Source organism: Heloderma suspectum, chromosome 5 (genome assembly GCF_057233095.1).
Source record: "Heloderma suspectum isolate Gila_16-S chromosome 5, 16-S_ref, whole genome shotgun sequence".
Taxonomy (NCBI): Eukaryota; Metazoa; Chordata; class Lepidosauria; order Squamata; family Helodermatidae; genus Heloderma; species Heloderma suspectum.
In genome coordinates, this window is record NC_139462.1 from 15,474,719 (window position 1) to 15,501,588 (window position 26,870).

At 43.3% G+C, this 26,870-nt stretch overlaps 1 protein-coding gene across 7 annotated transcripts in view; it reads right to left on the minus strand.

Moving 5' to 3' along the window:
- SLC4A4 (solute carrier family 4 member 4) overlaps nucleotides 1–26,870 on the minus strand; it is a 257,294-nt gene that overhangs the window by 127,680 nt on the left and 102,744 nt on the right. For all 7 annotated transcript variants that reach the window (XM_084855374.1, XM_084855373.1, XM_084855371.1 and 4 more), the window contains exon 4: nucleotides 7,813–7,948. In XM_084855374.1, the coding sequence (XP_084711500.1) occupies nucleotides 7,813–7,948 (136 nt within the window). The remainder of the gene's footprint in view (nucleotides 1–7,812; nucleotides 7,949–26,870) is intronic.

The following is a 26,870-nucleotide window of genomic DNA, read 5'->3' on the forward strand; positions in this document are numbered from 1 at the left end:
AACTTTCTTAAACTGCACAGATTTTGAAAAATAAACAACTTTTAAATCACCGACACTTTAGTCAATGGAAATGCACAGTTTTCTCAAAGTGCACAACTTTTAAAGCATCCATGCTTTAGTCTATGAGGAACATCCACACAAATCTGGGGATTTGGAGACAACTTTCATGTTCGATAGTTGTTTTGGGGGGAGGGGTTGCACAATTTTCTCGTTCGCACAAAACAGTGAGCGCAAATCAAGGAGAGACTAGCAGTGAGTTGATGTTCGGAGAGTCTTGGTGAACTCAAACACTGCTTGTGCACCTATCCCTAGCCACAACGCAGTGTTAGTGCTCCAACTTTGCTTCTAAAATGTCCTGGGTTTAATAACTGGCTTCTCCAGTTAAAAAGAGCCCCATAGTTGTATGGCTGGAGAACCCTCTGCCTTTGGCATGAGAGAACAACTACTAGCCAGAGCAGAGAGTACTAGACTAGATGGGCCAATGGGTTGCCATCATATAGGACAGCATCCCAGTCAAGGGAGGGGGAAGGATGAACAGGGAGGGTACTGCTGTAGGTCACATAGAGACAGAAATTAGTGCCTTCATGCCCAGGCTTTTGGAAGCACACAAAAATAAAGCCATGGACAGAATGAGAAAGTTGTTGTTGTTGCCATGGGCAGAGTGAGAAAGTTGTTGATGTTGTTATATTTATTTATATCCTGCCTTTTTCCCCATACTGGGACTCAAGGCGGCTTTACTTAAAACTTATAAAATTAAAACCAATAAATAGAAATATAAATACAAGTGTACAAAAGTTAAAAATATAATTAAATCATCAAAATTAAAATTGTAAAAATATCAAAACATTAAAAGACAACAAGACAAATAGTGTCCATCTGTCATATTTTCACAGGTCCAGACTAGTTATCCCCAAAGGCCTGCTGGAACAAAAAAGTTTTTACATGCCTACAAAAGCATATCAAGGAGGGTGCCACTCTCACCTCCCTGGGAAGGGAGTTCCAGAGCCTTGGGGCAGCCACCGAGAAGGCCCTCTCCCACGTTCCCACTAGGTGTGCCTGTGATGGTGGCGGGACGGCGAGAAGAGCTTCCCCTGAAGATCTCAGGGCACAAGTATGGTCTGTCATATAACCTGGACCCGAGCCGTATAGGGCTTTATAGGACATGACCAGCACTTTTAATTGTGCCCCGATACAGACTGGAAGCCAATGAAGCTGTTTTAACAGGGGAGTTGTATGCTCCCTATAACCAGCCCCAGTCAGCAGTCTGGCAGCAGCTCTTTGAACCAGGTGAAGTTTCCAAACACTCTTTGGGGCAGCCCCACGTAGTGTGCGTTACAGTAATCCAAACGGGATGTAACTAAGGCATGTGTTACTGTGGCCAAGTCAGACATCTCAAGGAATGGGAGCAGCTGGCGCACGAGCTTTAACTGTGCAAATGCACTCCTGGCCACTGCTGAAACCTGGGCATCCAGGCTCAGGGATGAATCCAGAAGTACACCCAAGCTGGGAACCTGTGTCTTCAGCGGGAGTGTAACTCCATCTAGCACAAGCTGGATTCCTATTCCCTGATCTACCTTTCGACTGATCAGGAGCACCTCTGGCTTGTCTGGATTAAGCTTCAATTTGTTTGCCCTCATCCAGTCCATTACTGCCAACAGACAGTTTCAGGCATCTTATTTTGCTGCCAATCTTTATTTATTTATATCCTGCCCTTCTTTGCAAGGGGCACAGGGCTTATCTCTTGCTTAAGTTACAAAACAGCAGAAGAATTCCTCGCGGTTGCACAATATCTTCTCCAGATCAGCACCAACCTTGTCAATTAATCTAAGCGCATTATACTGAGAGCCAACGTAACAAAAGAAGCTCTCCAAGTGTCCTTACTCTTTCAAATTGTTCAATCCTCAAGTGACATTTAACAGTCATTTATCCCATTTTCAATTGTGGCTGTTATATCTAGGACTTTGTCTAGTACTACAACAGGGAAAGCTTGGCAAAAATTCCCCCAAAAAGGAAATCTATGTACACCAAAGCAGCAGTTGAACATCATCCTTTGAATTGTTGTGCTGACTACATTTGCTTTAGAGTAGAATTAAAAATGCATCTGTGCTGCATTAGATGAAACTGCCGTGACAGGGGATGCAGACATAACATTCCGGACTGCGGTGGCCTTCATTCCCTATTTGTTAAGTGCAAAGAAACCAAGAGAAGAAAAGTTCTCTTTTGGGGTCCTCAAAGTTAACTTTAACATATTCACTAAATGCCACACCAGAACAAATAAAGTGTCAGCAGTTCTCCTTGCAACCATCTTCAGCTAATACCGTAATGAAACGAGAAGGCTATAAAAGCAGCAAAATGTTCTCCAGACACCAGGAAGACAAAAGCTTTCTATCCCAACAATGGGGGTATCTGACTACTAGCCTTTGGTGTGATGGTACACCTGTGTCTGGGTTGGATGGCTTCACGCTACAGGTGAGGGCTAATGTGACTGAACGTCCTTCCATACAAAAAACTCCATCCATGCATTAAACTATGTGGGAGAAAGGACCAAAACCTACTCTCTTCCCCAACTTCATGTTATTTCAGTCATTTGGCAGGGAAGATGGCTCTCTAGTAGAGAACATGCTTTCCATGTAGATCAGGGGTGCACAACATCCAGGGGTTGGAGGGCCAACCCCCTGAGAACTGCGCACACACCCCACTGCCACCAAAATTGCCACTGCTGACAAATTTGCTGCTGGGATTTTGCAGAAAAACACAGCACACCTTGTTCAGATGGAGGGACGCTTCCAGGAGTATGATTCTTCTAAACAAGGTATATGTCCTCCCCGCATGTCATGTTTTATTGAAAAATCATTCTGAGGGGAAGGGGTTGCCGCTGCTGCCACCACAGAAAGTTCAGTGGCGGCAGGGTCAGTGACGGGCCAGGTGTCGCCCATATATGATGAAGAAGGTCCCAAACTCAGTCCACAGCATCTCCAGTTAAAAGGAACGGGCAGTAAGTGATGAAAAAATGTCTGCCTGAGGCCTTAAAGAGCTGCTGAGAGGTAAGAAATTAGGTACCCTCCAGATGTTTTGAACTACAACTCCCATAATCCCTTATCATTGTCCATGCTGGCTGGGACTTATGGGAGTTGTAGTCAAAACATATGGAGGACACCAGCTTACCTACCCCTTGTGTAGACAATATGGGGCTAGATGGACAAATACTCTGATCTGGTGTACTTCCTACATTCCTATGTCAGCCCCTCCCTACAGTTTGAAATAGTACCAGTTTCACTCTGTCAGAATTAGGCCTAAATGACAACAAAAAACATGTCTAAAAAGGCAGCTTTGGAGGAGGGATCAATCCATCCCCCACAGCATATGAAGGCCTATCTGCTATCATTCATCTTTCCCTGCAACATGAAGCCACCAGGGAGAATTAGGCATGCTCTACAGTGCTCTCCAAGTTCATAGAATCACAGGATAGTAGGGTTGGAAGGGGCCTACAAGACCATCGAGTCCAACCCCCTGCTCAAGTTCATGCAGTGTGACAGATAAAACACATATAGGGTTGCAGTGTGTCCTAGTACGTCTCCATGACACACAGTGATTTCAAGGTAAGTGCACAGTGTGGTTCTGCGACAGCATCAGAGACAAACACAGTTTTTGACTGGCAAGCCAATGTTTGTGGAGTCCCTACTGATCTGTGTAGTAGCTTATTTCCAAATGTCAACACAGAGGTTTCCCAAGAAGAAGGGACCGTGCAGAGGGAATATAGCTCAGTGCTTGAGTACATGCCTTCAGTGCAAGTGTGACTGATTTAGAATGTTTATATGCTACCTTTCCTAAAAATTCTAAAAGGCTACCAAAAAAATACAAATGCAGTTTAAAAATATATATAGAATCATTCCCTGGCATCTCCTGTGAAAAGGATCAGGTAGCAGTTGTTGGGAGAGGCCTTCTGCTTGGGACCCACTGAAATAAGTTAGTGTGGAAGCAGGGAAGAAAAGCTCCTTTTAAAAGCAGAAATTTTTAGTTTGCGGATGAAATTCAGTGGCATGGCAGAAAAAGTAGTCCTCCCCCTTGCTTCCCTGCCACTGAAATTCGGTGACACATTCAGCTGCGTAGCAGCAGGGCAGGGGTGCAGATCCATGGCCTTCTGTAGAGCCACTGCCCGCTAGATATTACTGGGCTAACTGGACAAGTAGGTTGACCTGCGGGAAAAGGATCAAGTACTATCCATTTTTCCTAACACTGTCTTTTCCAAGATGCTTCCAGTGTAACACTACATTGATATATATTCAGGAGGCTGCTTCATGGATACAGTCCTAGACACTGAACTATTTGCCCACCTACAGCGACCATACAGTGAAGTCCAATTCAGAATTCAATGAAACGGAAATATGCTATTGTGGGTAAGTTTTAGCTCCATAACTGGACAAAGGGTGAAATTGGTTTATTTGAAATGAATTATGGTGGCATCACACAGGCATTTAAGTTCATCATAGGAATGGCTTTGCTGGATTTAGCCCAAAGATCAACTTAGTCCAGCATTCTACTACCAACAGCAGCTAGCCACATACACTTCTGGACACTCCAAACTGTATTTCTTCCCAACAGCTCCCATTGCCCCCTCTTTTAGGGAAACCTCTGCACTGACATCTGGAAAGAACCTACTTGGACAACACAGATAATCAGGCACTCCACAAATTTAGGAATGTCCAAGATCCCAGGCTCAACCTCTGGCATCTCCAGTTCAAAAAAAAAAAGGGACCAGGTACTAGGCGATGTAAAAGAGCTCTACTGGAGAGCCAGTACAGACTAGACTAGACTTGGCTAGATGGACAAATGTCTGAGCTAGCATAAAGCAGCTGCATAAGAACATAAGAAGAGCCATGCTGGATCAGACCAAGGATCCATCTAGTCCAACCTTCTGTTCACACAGTGGCGAACCAGCTTCCTATGTTTCATGTACAAATCGAACCTTATTTGCATATAAGTTGGCTTGCAACAAATGTGTAAGATCAGCTTAAATCGAAGGGCTTCATCTTAACTGGATATGAGTGCTAAGACTGCACGAGATACCTTCATTGCATGCAATATCTCACACACATAATACAGATCACCTTAGACACTAAGGGAGCAATCCTATACGGGTAGGTGGCGACCTCCGAATGCAGAGGTGACTGCCTATCCAATGCAGGATGGGTGGAGTGCAGAAGGGATCTTCTCCATGCTCCGGCCGCCCTTCATTACCTGCTAGATGGCCAATTTCAGCCATCTAGCCAGAGCAATGGGCGGGGGGGGGGGGGGGACAGATCATGCATTGGAAGCCTTGTAAGGAGGCTTTTGCTGCCCCCACCCCTCCCAACCCAGGAACGCCCCCTTTTGCCCTGCTCTATGCTGCTCTTATGAGCCCAGAGACAATCTGTACCGCCTACAAGGCATTGAGGGAATGGGGGAGGCAGTTCTCCAGGAACCGACCAATCCTATGGCCATCTAGCCTCTGCCTAGCGACCAAAGGATTGTGCCCTAAAGGATTTATTGTGGCATGACCTTCCTAAGAAAACATCTGATGAAGTGGACCAACCTTCCCCAACCTGATGCCCTCCAGACGTGTTGGACTAAAACTCCCAGTATCTGTCGGGAACCCATAAACACTCATGCCACAGTCAATTCATCAGTCTTTTCAGGTACCACAGATATGGGTGGAAGGATCAGTCTTACTTCCAGTCCATGTCAGTTTCTCATGAGATCACTCACAAGTCCATTCCATCCTGTTCCCACATTAATGTACAATTTTTTAAAAAAAATCCACATAAAAATTTGTGTATTTTTAAGTATGTATTTTGAGTACATTTTCTCACAAAATACACATTTCTAGACATATTTTACCTAAATATTTTTAAAATATGCATTTTTAAATGCATTTTGGTACTTCTTGAGCCAAGTACTGCATCACAAAATTCAGAGAAGTGCAAAATCTGAAGGATAATTATGTTCAGATCTGCATATTAGTCCAGGAGGTGCAAAGCAGATCAGTTCACACTGGAATTCATAAAGCTCAAATTCCTCAAGCCAGAGGCCTCTTTGTTGTTTCTGCTGGAATAGACAGAAACAGCTACCCTTCTGGAAAAACTAGAGGTGTATGCAGGGCAAATGCTGGGAGTGGGACGAATGTAACTAATGCAAATCTGCATATAAAACCCCAGATTAAGGTGTCCCTACATGAGTTCTTCCCATTACTGAAGATAGCTCCACATTTTGTGATCGATGTAGGAAATATTATCAAAATCAGAGTCTCCCATAGCATGCATGCAACACGCATGAATATGGAAACATCCAGTATTCACATGCCTCGGAAATCTGGTCCAATCAGTTTTCCCAAATGATTGTACACTGGCATTGAAAGACACGAGTGTAGTGTGTGATGGCCACATGTTACGTATTTGCTGTGCGAGACATCAGTGTGGAACACTAGTGTTTCTCCACAGTAATCATAATATATGGAGCTGCTCTAAGAAGGAGGAATTCTGGAGTTAACATGAACAAGGTGTTATTCACCGGTAGGGGGTTAATATGTCCAAACACAGCCAGAGGCACAAGTTAGAATGTTGAGTGGGAGATTTAGCAGAACTCCAATAATAAGAGAAAACTGAAAAGCTAATATTTAAATGTGTCAGGGGAAAGACAGAGAACACGGACCCTGGAAAATACTGACTCAGCGTTCCATTCTCCAGTGGATTGCCTGACACTGTTCTTTTCCTCAAAGAGAAAAATAAAAGTCTAGATTTGAGAGAGAGAGAGGTTATTGTAATGTCACAGTAAAGTCACAGTCAAACAAACTCCACTGGAATTATTGCTAGGTTGATTTCACTGATGGCAGTTCAATTAATTATTTTCTAACTGTGTCATCACTCCAGCACAGTTTATCTGTATGCATTGTTCTCAAGCGATCATAAATCTATTTGAATCTACTAAGAAACCAAACATGGGCTTGTTTGTTCCTTTGTTTAAATTAACACCAAAACTCAAAGTGTTGCCTCTAACCAATCCCAAAAAGAAATTACTAAATGATGGGGGGGGGGGGAATTGGGCACATTAGACTGTTGCATTAAAATGATTTCAACTGACAATTATTCAGCTCATAGACCATAGAAACAACACTTTGCATTTACATCCTGCGTTCTGAGTGAACAAAGTGTTTCTGGGATAGCATATGAGTGAACATATGCTATCCCAGAAATCCTTAGAACAACCCTGTGAAGCAGACCAGTACTTTTATCACCATATTGCAAATGGAGAACTGAGGCTGAGAAATAGCAGCTTGCCTAAAACCATCTAGTGATTTTTAGTGAGTTAATGGCCAAGGTGAGATTTGAATGGGGGACTTCCTAGCTCAAATCATATATTTAGCTGCTGCACTATAATCATTTTCTAAAAATTAGAAGAGTAGATATTTGAAATCTGTTTTTAAACATAAATGGTTTTCATATGGATTCCTGATGTTAAAACTCAAGTATCCCTTCCTTACAAGTGTCACCTTTGTGAGAAACCAAGACTACCACCATCCCTCTGTTGATCTTTTGAATAAATGATACTTTAGTAGCTCTATTAACCAACATTAAAAATGTATGTTGAAACAAATCCTCAGGTACCATTTTACTGGAAAAGCTTTCCAGAACATCAGAAAATAATTACTATCTTTGTGGAATCCCATCTCAGGGAAAAGATCCCCCCAAATTAACACACAACTTTGTAACAGGTTCTTCTGTCTTCTTCAGAAGCCACCCCGCAAAAAACCCAACCAACTCATAAAACTGCACTCACCTTGCTGTCTCCTTCCACTCCATCTCTTGTCCATCGACAGCCAGGAGTTCGTCCAGCTCTGTGAAGAGCTGGGGTGGAGCAGGGCTGTCATCATCTTCACCCAAAATGAAGCGGATGCGTTCGGCGGCGGGGGAGACTGCAGAGGTGAAAATACTGCGGTTAACAGACTGGAGGATGATCAAGGAAGCACGGTTCCTCTCCTTCCCCTTCTCCCCACATCCATTCGGCTGTTTCTCCTGGTTGTCTGCTCCATCTGACATTTTAGCTCCGACTGTGGGCTGTCGCTTTTTTTTCCCCCCTAGGTGTCTATGTCACTTTTTTCTTACACTTACTTCTAAAAACTTCAAGCTCGGGGTAAAGTTCAAGAGGATGTGTGTCTTCTTCCCCCACTCCTTTAAGCTGCGTGTTAACAGCAAACCCACACAGCTCCTTGTCAAAAAATAGTAGAAAACTTCTAGGCTCAGCACCAATTTGCTCTATGGTGCATGCCCAGGGACCTTTAGTACTCTCATCAGCTGAGGTCCTTTAAAGTCTTTTTCTTTATAGGCAGAGAACCAGTTTAAGCCAAACTATTTGGGGGGCACCTCACGGAAAGGAAGTGGCTTCCCACTGCCAACTCTCCCCTCCCTTTGTACAAAGCTGGAACTTTCATTGGCTTGCGAGGCAGCATGTAGCCCCCTCCAAGACTCATTACCAGTGTAAAAGGGAATATTTAACAAAATAGGCCGTCTCCTCTTATTCATGGGAGACTGTGCTCTGGTCCATTTAGTCAAGTATCAAATACACTGAAAAAAGAAGGGAGGAAGAAAAGGCACAAAGCAGCCAACCCATCTACAGGTAAAACACTGTCAATGTAACTAAACCGAACATCAATTTTGGTCACATAGTCTCCGGGTATCGCAAATAACTGTATGTTCTCAGGGCTCCTTTTGACTTTGTAAGCAAAGGAAGGAAGAAGCAAGTTTTAGGGCCATTTCACACAGTATGCAGAGGCAAACTCAAGTATGCTCAGCAAGGAGCTGCAGCCAAATACAGTTCCCAATCAAGTGCATCTATATGATATACAACAAAGAGCCTTGTGGCAGCTTAAAGATTATCCGATTTATAATGGTATAAGCTTTCAAGGACCAGAGTCCACATCATCAGATGCAGATGGATTTCCATTTGATATGGCTAAACCTGATGCCTTCCATTGAAAGGGCAACGCCAAAGAGTGTTCAAACTACCGCACAATTGCGCTCATTTCACATGCCAGCAAGGTGATGCTCAAAATCCTACAAGCTAGGCTTCAGCAGTATGCGAACCGAGAACTACCGGAAGTACAAGCTGGGTTTAGAAGAGGCAGAGGAACTAGAGATCAAATCGCCAACATTCGCTGCATCATGGAGAAAGCAAGAGAATTCCAGAAAAACGTCTATTTCTGCTTCATTGACTACACTAAAGCCTTTGATTGTGTGGATCACAACAAACTGTGGCAAATTCTGAAAGTGATGGGAGTACCAGACCACCTTACCTGTCTCCTGAGAAACCTGTACGAGGGTCAAGAAGCAACAGTCAGAACCAGACATGGAACAACCGATTGGTTCAAAATTGGGAAAGGAGTACGACAAGGCTGCATATTGTCACCCTGCTTATTTAACTTATATGCAGAGTACATCATGAGAAATGCCAAGTTGGATGAATCAGAGGTCGGAATTAAGATTGCCGGGAGAATTATCAACAATCTCCGATATGCAGACGATACCACCCTAATGGCAGAAAGCGAAGAGGATCTCAAGAGCCTCTTGTTGAGGGTGAAAGAGGAGAGTGCAAAAACTGGTTTGAAACTCAACATTAAAAAAAGTAAGATCATGTCATCTGGCCCTATCACTTCCTGGCATATAGAAGGAGAAGAAATGGAAGCAGTGACAGATTTTACTTTCTTGGGCTCCAAGATCACCGCAGACGGTGACTGTAGCCATGAAATTAAAAGACGCTTGCTCCTTGGGAGGAAAGCTATGGCAAACCTAGACAGCATAGTAAGAAGCAGAGACATCACCTTGCCGACAAAGGTCCGTCTAGTCAAAGCTATGGTTTTCCCAGTAGTAATGTATGGCTGTGAGAGCTGGACTATAAGGAAGGCTGAGCGCCGAAGAATTGATGCTTTCGAACTGTGGTGCTGGAGAAGACTCTTACGAGTCCCCTGGACTGCAAGGAGGTCAAATCAGTCCATCCTAAAGGAAATCAACCCTGAGTGCTCATTGGAAGGACAGATACTGAAGCTGAAGCTCCAATATTTTGGCCACCTAATGCGAAGAGAAAACTCCCTGGAAAAGACCCTGATGCTGGGAAAGACTGAAGGCAAAAGGAGAAGGGGACGGCAGAGGATGAGATGGCTAGATAGCATCACGGATGCAATGAATATGAACTTGAGCACGCTCCGGGAGAGAGCGCAGGACAGGAAGGCCTGGCATGCTATGGTCCATGGGGTCACGAAGAGTCGGACACGACTGAACGACTGAACAACAACAAGCCATGTTAGTTTGTTGAAGTAAAAACAACATTTATTATGGCATATGTTTTCACAGACCAGAGTCCACAAAAGCTTATGCCATAATAAATTTGTTAGTCTTTAAGACTTTAACAGACCACAAGAGTTTAACAGCCTAACACAGCCACCCCTCTGGAAACGGTATGTGTTCGCCCCATTCACATTTTACATTTTTAGATGTACAGTTAACACATCATAGGTACATGCCTAAACATTGTTGTGTGTAGTGTCCCTTAATCAGTCCTTAGGACAAAAAAATGACCAAGGACTGAAAAAGTTGTGTTTTCTTCATTTTTCTATTGGGGCAGGGAGGACTGAGTCACCATCACCGATCACCACCTACTAGAACTTTACCTAAAGGGGTTATTTAAATAAAATATCCTGGTCACAAACCTTACTAGTATATTTGTAAGAGCATGTGATTAAAATGTTTTCATGCATCAAGACCAGATAGTACAGGATCTTCAGGAGCTGTAAGACTAGAACCTGGAACCACTGGCTCTGTGCACAACAGCTCTGTGTGGTGAGCCACGAGTTACAAGGATGGAGCATCTCCCAGATAGGAAGGAGTTCCCAAGTACTGGAGTTACTCCAGCCACTCAGGAAAGTGTTTATGGCCTTTCAACAGGAAAGGCCATAAACACTTCCTGTTCTGGCTGGGACAATGGTTTTCCTGACCCTTGGGTGTGTTCTTCTGACTCCATTCCTGACCTCCCACTCCACAGCTGCCTACAGCTGAGCTCTGACAGGGGTCACAACAAGAGTTAACAGGCATGCCTTTACTTCACGTGTGTTTCTCTAATTTTAAAGAGTGACCCCTTGTTCTAGAAGAATGCCACCGAACACTATGAATATTTCTTACACAGAAAATTCAACTCAAAGAACGTAGCTGATGCATCCTAGGTTAGAACTCTAACATTCTCTCTCTAGAATGTCCCATTATTTTAACATTTTGTTCAGGTACTTCAGCCTGCAACTTAAGTTGAAATCAGTACTGTCAACCAATTAAAGAATTTAGTTGGGCAATCAGCTGCCTTTTGACCAATTAAGCAACTAGATTTTAAAGCGATTTTCACATCACCAAAGCCTCAATACACATGACTTTTTGAGACTGTGGTTTTAAGCTTTCATATTTTATATTGTTTTATGATGCACTCTGTGGTTTTAATTCTTGTGAATTGCCCAGAGAGCTTTGGCTATTGGCCAGTGAAGGTAGGTAGGTAGGTAGGTAGGAAGGAAGGAAAGAAGGTGTGGAAAGTAGGACCAGGTGGTGATAGTGGGAGACTCTCCGTGATAGTAGCACATGATCTGCCAATAAATAAATGCTACTGTTCACTTTGGGGTGGGAGGGGGAGGCATTGCTAATATATTGTTAATTGTTAATATATTGTTTTTTATTACCTATCACACCAGAACCAAAACAACAAGAGGGTGCTTAGTTTGCAGCCCTAGCAATTAAAACTTTTTCCTATTAATTAATCAACTAAAAGTTTTGCTAGATTTAATATACTGGTTAAAGACTGTAGTTAAAAAGAGATGTTTGTTTGTTTGTTTATTTGTTAAATTTCTTAATCGCCCATCTGGCTGGTTACCCAGCCACTCTGGGCAATGTACAACAGTACAATTTAAAACAATAAAATTCAACATTAAAAACATCAGATTTCTAAAAATACCCTAACCCACCCCAAATGCCTGCCTGAACAACCACGTTTTTAATGCATGGCAGAAGCTCATTAAAGAGGGGGCATGGCGGAGTTCCCTAGGGAGGGAGTTCCACAGAGTGGGGGCCACCACAGAAAAGGCCCTCTCCCTTGTCCTCACCAGCCTAGCTGTCCTGGCTGATGGGACAGAGGGAAAGCCATCTGAGGCTGATCTTGTTGAGCGGCCTGTCTGGTGTTGCTGGAAGCGCTCCTTGAGATAGGCTGGGCTGGAACCGTATAGGTTTTTAAAGGTCAAAAGCAACACCTTGAATTTGACCTGGAAAACAACAGACAGACAGACACTTTTTAAAATGCTCAGCTTTTGAAATATCATTTTCTCACTGGCTTTCCTGGTAACCAACGTGCCTCTGACACAGCACAACCCAAATTGTTCTTGACGTAACTCTTATTCAGTAGTTCCCAGGAAATTCTAAGAGCCCAATTTCCATTATTTACACTTGGGCAGATTCCACGCTTTTATCAGAGGACAGCCCTGGTCACAAACTTTTTAAATTATAATTAAATGGGACTATCTTAGGCACTGGACAAGAAGTGCTGAAGGGTCAACTATATTTGCTTCTTCCATTGACTCATTTCCCATGCAAACCAAGACAGAGGCAAGCAGCCCTCCTGCAGGGTGGCCAAGTGTCCTACTTTACAGAGGACAGTTCTCTACTGGAACGTGTCCTCTATTTGAACAGCTGTCCAGTCCACATCTGGTTTACAGCCAAAGAACCCTAAGGAGGCAGAGTAAACCAGGGGCCTTGAAGTTGCCGGTCAGCAGCTGGCACCTGGACAGCAGACTGAGCAGGCACAAAGGTCACCCAGTCAGTCTCCCCCACTGTATTGTATTTCTATTTAAATTATCACTATCGTTTCTCAATTTGCACCTATATATATATATATATATTCATATGCAAATTGGTGTCCTCCTCCATCTTCTTTTTTGGCGATGCATAAGTGGCCACCCTACCAACCAGCATGAACAGCAACAGAAGCTCTGCTGGACTTCTCACCATTTGCATGCCAGCGGCTTATTCCCATCTCCTGCCTTGGCTCATGCCCAGGAATAAGCACCTGCGGTGTGGAAAACAGTGATGCGAACAGAGCTTCTGTTGCTGTCATGTAGCAGGGAGGGGGTTAATGAGCCCCTTGCCTACATCTCAGGCAGAACTACACATCCCCCCACAACCTTGTGTCTTTACCGCCAGACCACTGCCACTTCTCCTATGTAAACTATGAGGCGGTGGGGGTGGGTCAACTTGCAGCAGAGAAACTCTGGACAGGAGAACAGCACAGGGATGGGCAACACAGCCCCTTTCACAAAGAACAGCTCTCCTCAGAGGAGAAGGCAGGGCCTAGGGCAATACATCTCCCTCACATAACTATTTCAGCCTCGGGAGTCTCCGGATTACTGGCTCCCTGTTGAAGGCGCTGTTGGCTAACCTGGTCTTGCCTCTGGCTCCCACAAGGCACTGACCAAGGTGCTGACTTTGGACTTGGGCTGCACGCTCAGCCTTTGCTTGCCTTCCCATCTCCGGAGCCCTGCTTTCCATTCATTTTCATTTTATTATATTTATTATGTTATTATTTATTAAAATAATAAATATTGTTAAAATAATAAATAGATAAATATTAAATCTTTATTAAATATAATTAAATAAGATAAATTTAAATATTAAATATTGTGTATTTATTTAAATTATTACTAATGAATAATAAATAAAATAAATATTTTATTATTTATTATATTATGTTTATATTGTCCAAAGAGCTCAAGGAACTCTACATGATTCTGTCCTCCCCATTTTATCCTCCTAATAACTCTGGTAGAGAATGGCTGTCCCAGAAATCTCTGTCTCGTCATTTATTTATTTATTATTAAATTTATTAATCACCCATCTGGTTGGTCACCCAGCCACTCTGGGCGATGTACAACATACAATAAAACAGTTTAAAACAATAAAATTCTACAATAAAAACATTTTCTAAAATACCCTAACCCACCCCAAATGCCTGCCTGAACAACCACGTTTTTAATGCACGACGGAAGCTCATTAAAGAGGGGGCATGACGGAGTTCCCTAAGGAGGGAGTTCCACAGAGTGGGGGCCACCACAGAAAAGCCTCATCATGGCTGAGTAGAGATTTGAACCCAGGTCTTCCCGGTCCTACTCTGATACTCTAACACAAGGATGGATAATTTGTGGCCTTCCAAATGTTTTGGCCTACAATTCCCATCATCCCTCACCATTGGCTATGCTGGCTAGGATTGCAGGTACCAGAGGGTAGCACTAGGAGAGGAGGTTTCAGACCCGTAGCCGCTCACTTGTGGGGTGCCACAGGGTTCCATCCTCTCCCTGATGCTTCTGGGCCAAATTCAAGGTATTGGTTTTGACCTTTAAAGCCCTATACGGTTCCGGCCCAGCCTATCTCAAGGAGCGCCTCCAGCAACATCAGATAGGCCACTCAACAAGATCAGCCTCGGATGGCCTTCTCTCTGTCCCATCAGCCAGGACAGCTAGGCTGGTGAGGACGAGGGAGAGGGCCTTCTCTGTGGTGGGGCCCCCACTCTGTGGAACACCCTCCCTAGGGAACTCCGCCATGCCCCCTCTTTAATGAGCTTCCACCACGCATTAAAAACGTGTTTGTTCAGGCAGGCATTTGGGATGGGTTAGGGTAATTTTAGAAATGTGATGTTTTTAATGTTGAATTTTATTGTTTTGAACTGTTTTTATTGTTGTACATAACCCAGAATGGCTGGGTGACCAGCCAGATGGGCGATTAATAAATTTAATAAATAAGTAAAATAAATAGCATGGATGGGAGCTGTAAGCAAAAACATCTGGAGGGCCACATGTTGCTGATCCCATGCTCTAACTGCTTCACCACACGTCCCCAAAAAGACTGCCGGTACCTGAACTCTCCACCCTCAACAGTGACTCCTCTGTGGGTGCCAGACCTTCCATGGAGAGATTTATACTTTGCAGCTGAGGAAATGCAACTGGCAATCCATGCCAGTGGCTCATACCGTCTTGCCTAAGTGTACTCTAGGATTGTTGTACAGCGGCTGCAAGTCCATTCAGCACACCTTCACTTACTCCAGCATCCTACTTGTTTGCTCATTCAGGCAAAGAATCAGAAGCTGAGAGACAAAAAGCCACCCCAAAAATATCAGGGGCTCTTGACTTACCTCCCATCCATGCTAGAATAACCCAAAACATTGGCAATCTCTAACATTAAAAAAAAGACAGAGAGTGAAGAGCTTAGTTCCCTCAAACACATAGCATTGGATCCTAAGGGCAGTATCCAGTGCAGCCGCTCCATCTCCACTTGCTCTCATGCAACCCACCACTTGCGCAATGGGGCTTTTGCACTTCTAAAAATAACCCCAGAAATGAGCAGAAATGCTCTATTCCTCATCAGGAATAGCTCCCTTCTGCAAGATCTGCTGACCTACTCCATTCTGCAAATGAGCATTTCCACTCATTTTGGGTTTTTAGAACTACAAAAGCCCCATTTCGCAATCGGTGGTTCCACAAGCGAACGGGCATAATAGAATAATCTGCCTTAGTCCCACTGAAAACAGTTAGCTCTGCTTTAGTCCCACTGAAATCTGTGGGACAAGTTAGCGATGACTAAATTGAGTCCTTTTGATTTCAATGGGAGTGAAGCATAGTTATTGGGTGGATTAGAAATGCACTAAATAAATAAATAAAATGTTGGTGTCACAATTGAAAAGTCTTTGAACCCTGAACCAACTTCTGAATTTGCCATAATCTCAGGTAGCCCTCAGGCAGGCACTCCCTTTGCATAATGTCTGAGTGCTATTCACTCATACAAAAGTAGTACACGATAGTTCTTCTGTATTACACACCGTTACCATGTTGCCCGGCATGCTAAGTGCTGCAGAAGTGAGACCCACCCTCTGAAACACTCTCCCACGCGTGATTCAAGAGGCAGGACCTGGCAAGCTTCAAACACCTCTTGGAAATATATCTGTTTACAGAGACTTTCCCTGACCTGTAAGGGACTATGAAACTGCCCTGTTTTATTGTCTTTCCTGTAATGTGTTCAATTACTTATTATTTTATAGTTTCTATATTGCATGATATATGCATTTTAGTGTGAACCACTTGGACATTTCATTATATTAAGCCTGGCTTCCCCAACCTGGGTCCCTCCAGACGTTTTCATGTACAACTCCCAGAATTCCTGATCATTAGCCATGCTGTTTGGGGGTGATGGGAGTTGAAGTCCAAAACATTTGGAGGCTGTATTAAGCAGTACAGAAATATTGTAAATAAATACATGAATATATCTTGCCTCTCTAACATTTGGAAAGGTAAGGAGAAGGCTAGGAAAAACTCCTTCTGACTGGTGTGATAGTTTCTATGTGCACACAGAGGTTGTGGGTGTTTTTCCACATGCAGGAAGCATTCAAAATGCAACACCACCACCCACCTGCAGACGTAAGTGGCACAGCCCAGAAAGGACAGTACCACATGCTACTTCTCCTTAATTGAATTCACCCATTCCCACAGCATTAAAACAGATACCGTATCAGTACAAATTCCTTTTTTCTTCAGTTTCTTTATTTCAGCTTCAGCGGCATTTTAAAACAAGCATGTTAAAAGTCCAAAATCCAAATACAGAATTTGCTGGGTCACAAGGCCCTGCTCCGGCTTCACCACATGCTCTTTTTAGTGCCACTGTAGATTAATGGGCCATTCACTGATTATTTTACATGCTCTCTTAGCAGGAACAACGTATTTTCATCTTCACCTCCGGAGGGAACAGGTTGTACTAAGCACACCTAAGGCCCATGCTAAAAACTGGAGGCCAATTAACCTGAAGTAATGAACTTTGATCCTCGCCCACCTACTGTTTGACCTGCAAGTGCCGCACACAAACTCCCTCAGCTAAAATTCCCCTGGCCATACCTACCACTTCCTGCTAATTCCACAAACTGAATAAGCCACCGAAGGAAGTGCCATTAAGGAGAACAGTCTCTAGTTTTACAAGTTCTCCTTTTCATCACTGCTTCAATCCTGTAACAACCCAAGGATGCAAGCATATAGGAAAAATGAAATCTATGATCTGAGGAGTAATTTACTTTCAGTGTGCAAAAGTATGAACTGCATATAACCAATCAATGGCACAAAAGACACATAATTTTACATAGTATTTTTAAAACGTTTTTCCCCGTTTGTTTAGCCCACAAATGACAACTACAGGTGGATACTTTTGAAACTACAGTGCAATATATTTTATATACTGCAATACAACACTTACCACATTTTATACATGTGTACACATACACACACACACACACACACACACACTTTATTTAGTTTTTGCTAATCTTGCATCATCTTTTTCCCCCCACAATCCCAGAACCCATTTGAGGGTCAATGCACTAACACACTGCTTCTGCAGAGCTTTTTCATTCATTCATTCATTTATGCATTCATTCATTCCAATGGAGCAGCTCAAAATAAAATAAATGGAGCGGGACTTACCACCCACTCATGCAACCTGCCTCTTTTGTTTCATCTGTAAAAGGTAGCGAATCCTTACAACAGAAGGACCGTTTGCTAGCTAAAAATCACACACATCAGCAGTTTCTTTCCAGTTCAGCTAAGGCCGCTCTTGTGTGCTCAAGTTATGCCCTCGTTGCCAAGGGTAAACATCAGTTTACATCAGTGCCGGAAGAATCCCAAGGATCTTGCACATACAAAGAGACGTCTTGGCACATCAGAACGTCCAACTGCAACATGACCTAATTGCATATACCTCTGCAATATATAAAAGCTGCAGTGTAATACTGTCTTACGATTATTTCCTTATTTTGAGTCTCATGCCTGGCAAAGGAGTCCGTAGCTATACACCGGAAGCACAATCCACCAAAAAGGAACAGGAACATGGGAGGCTGCCTTGTACTGAATCAGACCATCGGCCCATCTAGCCCAGTATTGTCGACACGGACTGGCAGCAGCTCTCCGGGATTTTAGCCACGTGTGTGGGTTGCTGTTGTTGTTGCCAGCCTTAACCGAAGATGCCGGGGATTGAACCTAGGACATTCTGCGTGCAAAGCAGACGCTCTACCACTGCCCCACTCAAATGAGTGCAAGTTGCAAGACTTTTTGGAATTTCCATGGGCTTTGATGGAGCTGCCAAAGATTGAGTGGATTTTAAATCCCTCTTTTTTCATAGAAATCCAAAGCAGATTTTAATACACAATGCAAATTAGGTATTTCTGAGGTTAATCAAGTCTTTCTATCCAAAATCTGGTTGTTCTGATACCAGGGCGGGGAGCAGGGCATGGGGAAGAGAACAGAATGCCTACAAATGTCATGTCATTTGGATAAAGACACCACTTACAAGCAGGAGAAGAGGACATGGGTTTTTCCATTCAAAGTAAGGAGAAGTTTAAAGGATGTCCCCCTTTTTTAATTGCCTCTAACGTGGCATCCCTTTGTTGAATCTGTCTGAAACCCATGTGCCCGAGGACACCTCTCTTGGCAACCTGAGAGGCTTCCTGCCTCTCCTGATTTTTTTTAAAATTTCTTAAGATATTTATTTATGTATTTATTTATTTTAAATCTTGGAGGCTGGCATGCTGCAAATTAAAGGGCTGCTGTCCAGCACCACATTACCAGGGTTGAAAATAGTGGCTTTGTGTTTTAGAGCTGAGGCCTCATCTCTGCCTCATATTTAGATTCTTGAGCAAGATACTTTTCTTTTCATCTCACCAGTTTGTATTATGGGGAAATTAGTATTTTGTGACCAGCCATGCCCACCACAGCAGCCTTTTTATGAATGAGCAAGCCACCTGGCAGCCATTTTGTGAGAGTGCCCACAACCCTTTCAAAATTCCAAATCTGCCCACTGACTCAAAAAGGTTGGAGATCCCCTAGTGTGGTGCTGTCGACAGACCAATTCTCCATAGATTTATCAAATTCCTTTTTTAAAAAATTCTAACCCAGTGGCCATTACATCTTGTGGGAGTAAATTAAATAAGGTAATTTTGCATTGTGTAAAGAAGTCATTTCTTTTGTCTGTCCTGAACTGACCATCCATCAACATCATTGGGTGACTCCTAGTATTATGTTACCTAAACCAATGGCTTTTTGAAAAGCAAATATAACCAGCTGTTTGCCATATAAATTGATTCTCATATTTAATTCACACATTACACACACACACACACAAAAATATCATCCACATAGATGCTTTATGTTCAGTCAATCCTTATCAAACATCTATGTAAGAATCAAAATAGGTTAAATACAGACAAATGAAAACTATTCTGGCCCTTGAAAGGTAGGGAGCAGTCTTAATTATTCACAAGGGATAAATGCAACCACAGATGTTCTACCAATTAAGCCACTTCACATGGGAATGGTTCCAAACCAACTCAAGTGTGGCTTCTAAACTAAGATAAACTTCTGCTCTTATATTGAAGCTGATTAGTGGGAGATTCAGGACAGCCAAAAGAAAGTACTTCTTCACACAGCACTTAATTAACTTATAGAATTTGCTGCTACCAGTTGAGGATCACTAGTTAAGTTAGACGGCATTTTTAAAAAATAGACCAAAGGCCTGGTTCGCACATAATGCTAAGCCATGGTGTGGCTTGTTGAAGTTGGCTTGCCGTTGTGTCTGAACTCATCTCTACAAACAGACCATGGTCTGTTGACCAATTATAAACCACAAATAGGACCCATGGTTTGTTATTGGCTAACAAAGTCTGGCTTGTTTGAAACCTGGCTTGTTGTGAAGTCTGAACCCAGAACGCTGGCTTATCCCTGCCTTGTTTGCGCTGCTGTTTTCCCTGAAACAGAGGACAAGAGCAGCCTGAAAATGAAACCACTCTGAAGGCTGGCAAAATAAATGAGAAAGAAACAAACCAGAAAAAGAGAAAACAAGCAGCAGTTTGTTTGCTCGTCTGCAAGACAATTCACGTCTAAAGCAACTAACCATTATTAACATAAACCATGACCTAGCAATATGTGGTCATGCAACCAGGTTCTTGTACCCCTGTTTCAACTGATATTAGTAATTCTAGCTAAACAGAAATTCAATGTACACAAGCACCATACTTCAGAATGGCAGATACAGGAGCAAGCTACAAAGCCAATGTGGTGTAGTGGTTAGTGAGCTGGACTGGGACTCGGGAGACCCAATGAGCTTCTGCCATGGAGCTCATTGGGTGACTTTGGGCCAGTCACTGACTCTTAGCGTAACCTACCTCACAGGGTTGTTGTAAGGATAAAATGGAGAGGAGGGGGACCACGAAGCTACCTTAGGTCACTTGCAAGAGGAAAAAAATGGGATATATACCGTATGTAATAATAAATAAAATAAAATAAACTTCATACCCTAGCTGAAGACTTCCAAGTAGGTCGGCTACATAGGAAACAAAATGCTACAGTAGATGGCCCTTGGCCTGAGCAGCAAGGCAATCCTTGCATTCTTAATATGGTTTCTTTTATCAAGAAGTTCCCAGCCGAGGAATAAATGAGAAAAAGTGCCTATTCTCTTTATATCCCCTCTCTCTTTATCAGCCACTAGATGGAAAAAAGGGAGCTCACTGCTCAAAACTATTTGCTGAGAGACAAGAGTTTCTGTTGCTGCAGGAGAGAAGATCTGAAACATGCTATGGGAGATATGGCCAAGGGGAAAGGCAGATAAAACCAATGGTGGCAGAAGACATTTATGCTTTAGGCCTACAGTCATGTAAGGGAGTTTGGCCATGCATCATGCAAGAGCTATCTTCAGCCATGGCTATTTACAGTATGTCTAGCATTAATATTCAGTTTATACCGATGTTTGCCCAAGCTGAGAACCTGGATTTGTTTTCAGTCCCAGGAATGTGTGTCCTGGAATATGTAGCAATAAGGAAAATCGTTCTGCTGCCTTTCACCAGGCAATCACAGCCTGCCCGGCATGCTTAGGATTAAAGAGCGGCGCTATTATTCAAAATAATGTGTGTCACGATTGCGTAAGCCACTTTGTAAAGGCTATACCCTAAAATCCCTGCTAACGTCAGGCCCACGGGCCAACTCCAGTCTACCTAGGGTCCCAATGTGGCTCTCTGGGGTTCTGCAGAGAGCCCCACCCACTTCCCCTGGTTGCACCCCCTTTCTACGCCCACCATCATTGGGTGGTTTCATGGCATCTGTGGAGCCATTTTTCCCCATTCTAAACGGTTGAAATGCCTCTCCTAAGGCTTAGTTACTGACAGGAAGGAATATAAGCTAAAATATGATGGCATTTTTGATATTTTGGGACCACCCCCTTTTGTCTTTGTCCCCACCCCCCACCAAAAGCTTCTTTGAAACTGAATTCAGCCCTCAGGCTAAAAGAGGTTCAACTCCTCTGCCCTAAAATGCAGCCTATAAATAAGTAGATCCAATAAACAAAATCCTGCCTTTGGAGGATGCTCAAAGCCGTTCACATTCAAAAATGTTAAAAACTTTAGAATAGCAAGCAGAAGTTCTTCCCGTCTTGGTTGAGCCCCAGCTCCTCTCTCTCTTTAGAAATTAAGCACTCCTTAATATTTACTGATGTACATATCCCTTTAAATGATCTACCTGCTTCCTGGAAATTGACCAGCACAAATGGATTCCCCCCACCCTTTTGACAGCTAAAAGACTGATATTACAACATTGGAAGAACACTCACTCACTTGTATTGTATTCCTACAATACAATGGACTGAAGACCTTATAACGCTTTCAACATTTGAATGGGTGGTGTATAGATGCCACCTGCAAATGGATACTTATTTGGATATTTGGTCTGCTTTTGTTGAAGTTTATGTATAATTCTTAGAAAGCAACTTAGAAAGCATGTATCGAAATTGATGTATTTAAATTTGTGTAGCTACAATTTTTGCTTTTCCTCTTTGTTTTGTTGAAAAATTTACAATGAAAATTTAATTATTAAAAAATAGAAATTAAGCACTAGCAACCAGTGGATTCAGCTGTAATGAAATACATTTTGCTACTGCTGCAGAGATGACATCACAGGGTTAAATCCCCCGGACCCCACCGCAAGGCCTCTGCCATGCCAGGAAGACGGGTGACCTAAAATCTTATTCAACTGACTCCTCTGGGCAAGAGGAACAGAGAGTTCTGCTAAAGGAACAACCTGGGCAGCACTGAAGTGCCTGGCATCCCATAACTGTGACTCTTTCAAGCCACTTTAATGAATGGTGGCAACTGTCTTGAAAGACTGAATAAGATCTCCGCATCCTCTCCTCCTTCCCCTGAACTGTAGACTTCTGCCCTGCCTCTCCTCTTTATTATTAATTTGTGTGCTATTCTAAATGTTCCTCTTTGTAGACCATACTTTCTTTCGTGACCAGCAAAACCCTAAGGCCAAAATTAGGGGCGAGAGGAGGGAGGGAGGGAGACATTGGGACCAAAGAACCAGACTATATTATTAAGGGAAGATGAATACATCAAATACGAATGCACCCTTGAATGGATTTTCATCTGAGGCTTCAGTAGAACTTGGGAGGGGAAGAATAAGGACAGCTTCAAACATTTGAGCTAATGGGCAGCGCTGCGAGTCTTTTAGGGGATGGGGGCTGAATATCTCAATGTTCACACATAAAGAAAATCTCCCTGTATGTAGAAAAATAGCATGTCAAAGAAAAGATAAGGATAAGGATGAATATGAGCCAACAATGTGATGTGGCTGCAAAAAAGGCAAATGCTATTTTGGGCTGCATTCATAGAAGCATCGCTTCCAAATCCCGGGAAGTACTAGTTCCCCTCTACTCAGCACTGGTTAGGCCTCATCTGGAGTACTGTGTCCAGTTCTGGGCACCACACTTTAAGAAGGATGCAGACAAACTGGAGAGGGTTCAGAGGAGGGCAAAAAAGATGATCAGGGGACTGGAAACAAAGCCCTATGAAGAGAGACTGAAAGAACTGGGCATGTTTAGCCTTGAGAAGAGAAGACTGAGGGGAGATATGATAGCACTCTTCAAGTACTTGAAAGGTTGTCACAGAGAAGAAGGCCAGGATCTCTTCTTGATCATCCCAGAGTGCAGGACACGGAATAATGGGCTCAAGTTACAGGAAGCCAGATTCCGGCTGAACATCAGGAAAAACTTCCTGAGTGTCAGAGCAATACGACAATGGAACCAATTACCTGGGGAGGTGGTGGGCTCTCCCACACTGGAGGCCTTCAAGACGAGGCTGGACAGCCATTTGTCAGGGATGCTCTGACTTAGATTCCTGCATTGAACAGGGGGTTGGACTTGATGGCCTTGTAGGCCCCTTCCAACCCTACTATTCTATGATTCTATGAACCTTTTATCCTGGCATCCTATGCGCAGGAATGGGGGGGGGTTGGTTTGGGGTTTTGGTAAAGGAACATTCAAACATGACATACCGTTCTTATGATAGACAGACAGACATTGAATTTGGTTCCTCCACAGAAGTGTCACATATACTATACCTTGCATTTCATAGCCACTGGGCCATATTGCCTACAAGCTTTTTTCGCTTTACCTGAGTGTATTGAAATGGGCTCTAATTCACAAAAGCAAAAATGCCACAATATCACTGCTAGTCTTTGAGGTGACAGAAGACTCTTTTTTGTTTTTGCCGCAACAGACTGCCACAGTTGCTCCTCTGGAATTCATTACCATACTGAAACAATATACTAAAACGTTGAAATCAGCACTGCATACTATGAAATTTAGGCAGCAACATATAACACCTAATTGGTAATTAGATAATGACTGCACACATTTGTGAGGGATTGTCAAGTGACATACAGAGTCCCAGTTTGTCCATTTGCCTTTTAATGAGGCAGCTTAAGAGAAGAAGCCTCACTACAGTAGCTGTAGCGGCTATCAGTTCAAAAGCAGCTATGCTTAGCAATCCTGCATCCAGCCCCCTCCTCTCCCCATGCCTCAGGTAAGAAGAAAGTCACTTCACTCCCCATCACAGCAACACAGTGTGTGGGTGTGCACAGGTGAGTGCGAGGGAGAGAGAGATGGGGGGAGCACACACAGGCAGGCAGGCGCTATAGCCCATGGAAAGCTTCTTTCCATGTGATGCCTCCTTAAGCAAACATATGAACGAGGCCGGAGTGAATACATCTGTGCAGAACAGTTACGAAGCAGAATAGCATCTGCAACGTATAAGCCAGCCCTACACAGATAAGACTACTTTCCACTGACCAGATACACATGCTCATTTGTTATGCAATGTATCACTTAGACAACTGCAAACTCACAACAATTCACCTGTTCTTTGCTCCTCCTCATTTCAGCGATGATGAGAGGAAAGTGGCATTCTCAAATGGATGAGAGGAAAGTGGCATTCTCAAATGGCTCCGTTTAAACCTTTTAAACCTTTTTCCCCCATTGATAATCAGAGATATCCTGCCCCTTCCCTCACCCCCAGGCCGAAGTAGCCCATTTGATGCCTATTTTTAAAACTCTTTGGCCTGAGCACTGTTTTTGGCCAATAAGTCATGAAGAAAGCCTCATGTCGGCACTGCTTATCCAAACAAAAGCATGATAGCAACGCATATATTTACACCCTTCAAGTCTGCTAACCCCTTATTCTACTCTCCATGTTTTCCATGCTTACTGTGAACAGCTACTGAGACAAAAAGAAAAGTGGTTCCTGTTTGCCACCTGAAGTATTTCTTTCAATGCAAGACACAGTTCACAGCTTCGTCTTACACTGGAGATGCCTTCCAGATGATTTGGACTTCACTCCCATCTACCCCAGCCAGCCTGGCTGATGGTCAGAAAGCCTGGGAGCTGTAGTCCAAAACATTTGGAGAGCACCAGGTCGGGAAAGACCGTTCTAGTGTCACCGAGAAATGGAACCCCAAAAAGGGCTATGCATATGAAGGGGTATAGCTATGCAGACAGGAGCTGGCTCAATTCTCAAAAGATATTTTCAAGTTCTATAACAAAAATTAAACAGGATACAGGGGGGAAAACTCTGCCACTCACCAAAGACAAGGGACAGGTTTAGCCCTGCCTCGATGGTGTCCCTAAGTGTAATACAGAAGGTTTACTAAGCCCCTGGTAGACTGTTATGCCTGGCCAGTGGGCTGCATTCACCTTAGTGGGTTACATCTAAAGATGTAAAATTTCTGGAAATTTTACAGCCATGGCGGGGGGTCCCCCCAGGGAATTTGAAACTCAGAAACTCAGGGGGAAATTGGGGGAAAAAAATAAAATGGATCACTATTTTGCAATAGAAATTGCAAGCATGGGGGGAGGAGTGATCTGGATTGAGTCCATGGGGGGAGCTTAAAGCCCCCCTACACTCCACTGGGGTCCAGATCCAGACAGGGCCCTCTGCACTTACTCTAGAGTAAAAATATAGCTGCTAGCTACATCTTTCAAGTAATGTCTGTTGCAATCCTTAGATTTATCTGCCATTGGAGAGTGGGCTGGGTTTTAGAGCTTTTCATGATTGGATTTTTAGTCTATTTAATTCTATTTTAAATGGTTTTCTGATGTGTGTTGCTGATACCTTTAGCTGTCCTGAGACTATGAGATGGGGTGGGTAATGCATGAAAACTGATTAAAATGTCACATGGAGGTAACAAGCAAGTAAGGTTTGCATCGAGCTGACATCTTTCTCCCTGTGCAAATGAACCCCACCTCCCGCCCCCCAAAAATAGCTTCTCACAGCTCAGTAAAAATCAAGCCCGCCTGGGATAGACCGACATTGCTAGGACTGTGACAAATGCTCCGAAAATTAATAACTACAGCTTTAGTTTTAAGTGGCTTAGCGCTGAATGCAGCTCTCATCTGTTTTAGGCAGGTCTCAAGTTTTAAATAAATTAATATAAAATAAATACACAATCCAACTGGAAGTTAAAATACATTGTGACATTTCAACTATCCATCACGAAGAAACAAATCAAGTTAAACATTCCACCTATTCTATATTATTTGTTCCCAGCTCTCCCAATTACTGATGTACAGAGTTTGTTAAATCCATTCCATCTGCGTTTTGCAGATTGTCAGCCGTCGTTCATTCCATTGCCCGCTCATTGACCAAGTCAGATTTTTCGTTCGAGAATTTCATTCGTTTGCAACTGCGCATAAGTGCTGATGTGCATTTGCAGTAATGCACGCGCAAGTATACATTTGCATAAATTCAAAAGTAAAAAATTGGTATGCAAGTCCACAGAATCCGCAGGTCGGATTCATAAAAATCCAAACCTCTTTGAATCTGTTGTGGATTTCTGTGACATCCCTACTTCCAATCTACTGACATATCAAGCATGTAGCACTGGTTTACATCTTCAGCACTGCCACCAAAATTTCATCCTGGTAGGCAGGTGTCCACCCCAACACATATGACTAATGTTGTGAACCTTGTACAAGTGCATTTGTCCTGCTCTAGATTGAGTCTTAGCTGTTTGCAGGCACGTACAGGGAGCAAGGCAATAGAGTAGTCAAGTTGGCAAGCAATGGCTCAAGCACACAGGTTTCAGTCCAAGGAGGTTTAAGCTAAAGCAGGAGTGGTCAAAATCCAGGCAGAGATCAGAACACCAGCAGTCAGTCAGGCAACAAGGATCAGGCAGCAGCAGGAGTAATCAAGATCACAAGCAAGAGGTCAAACACAGTAAAACAGTCAGGTACATTCCACAGTCCAGAAGCAAGGGCACTGAGCAGTCCAAAAGGTCAGGAAACAGAGCATCAGACACAGGGCACGATTCAGGAGGCAAGGTACATGACAGAGGCTGGATGGACCAAGTTGTTCTAAAACTGGCTAGATATCCAGTAAATGCTTTTAAGCCCAAAGCCAGCCAGACCCCACCCAGA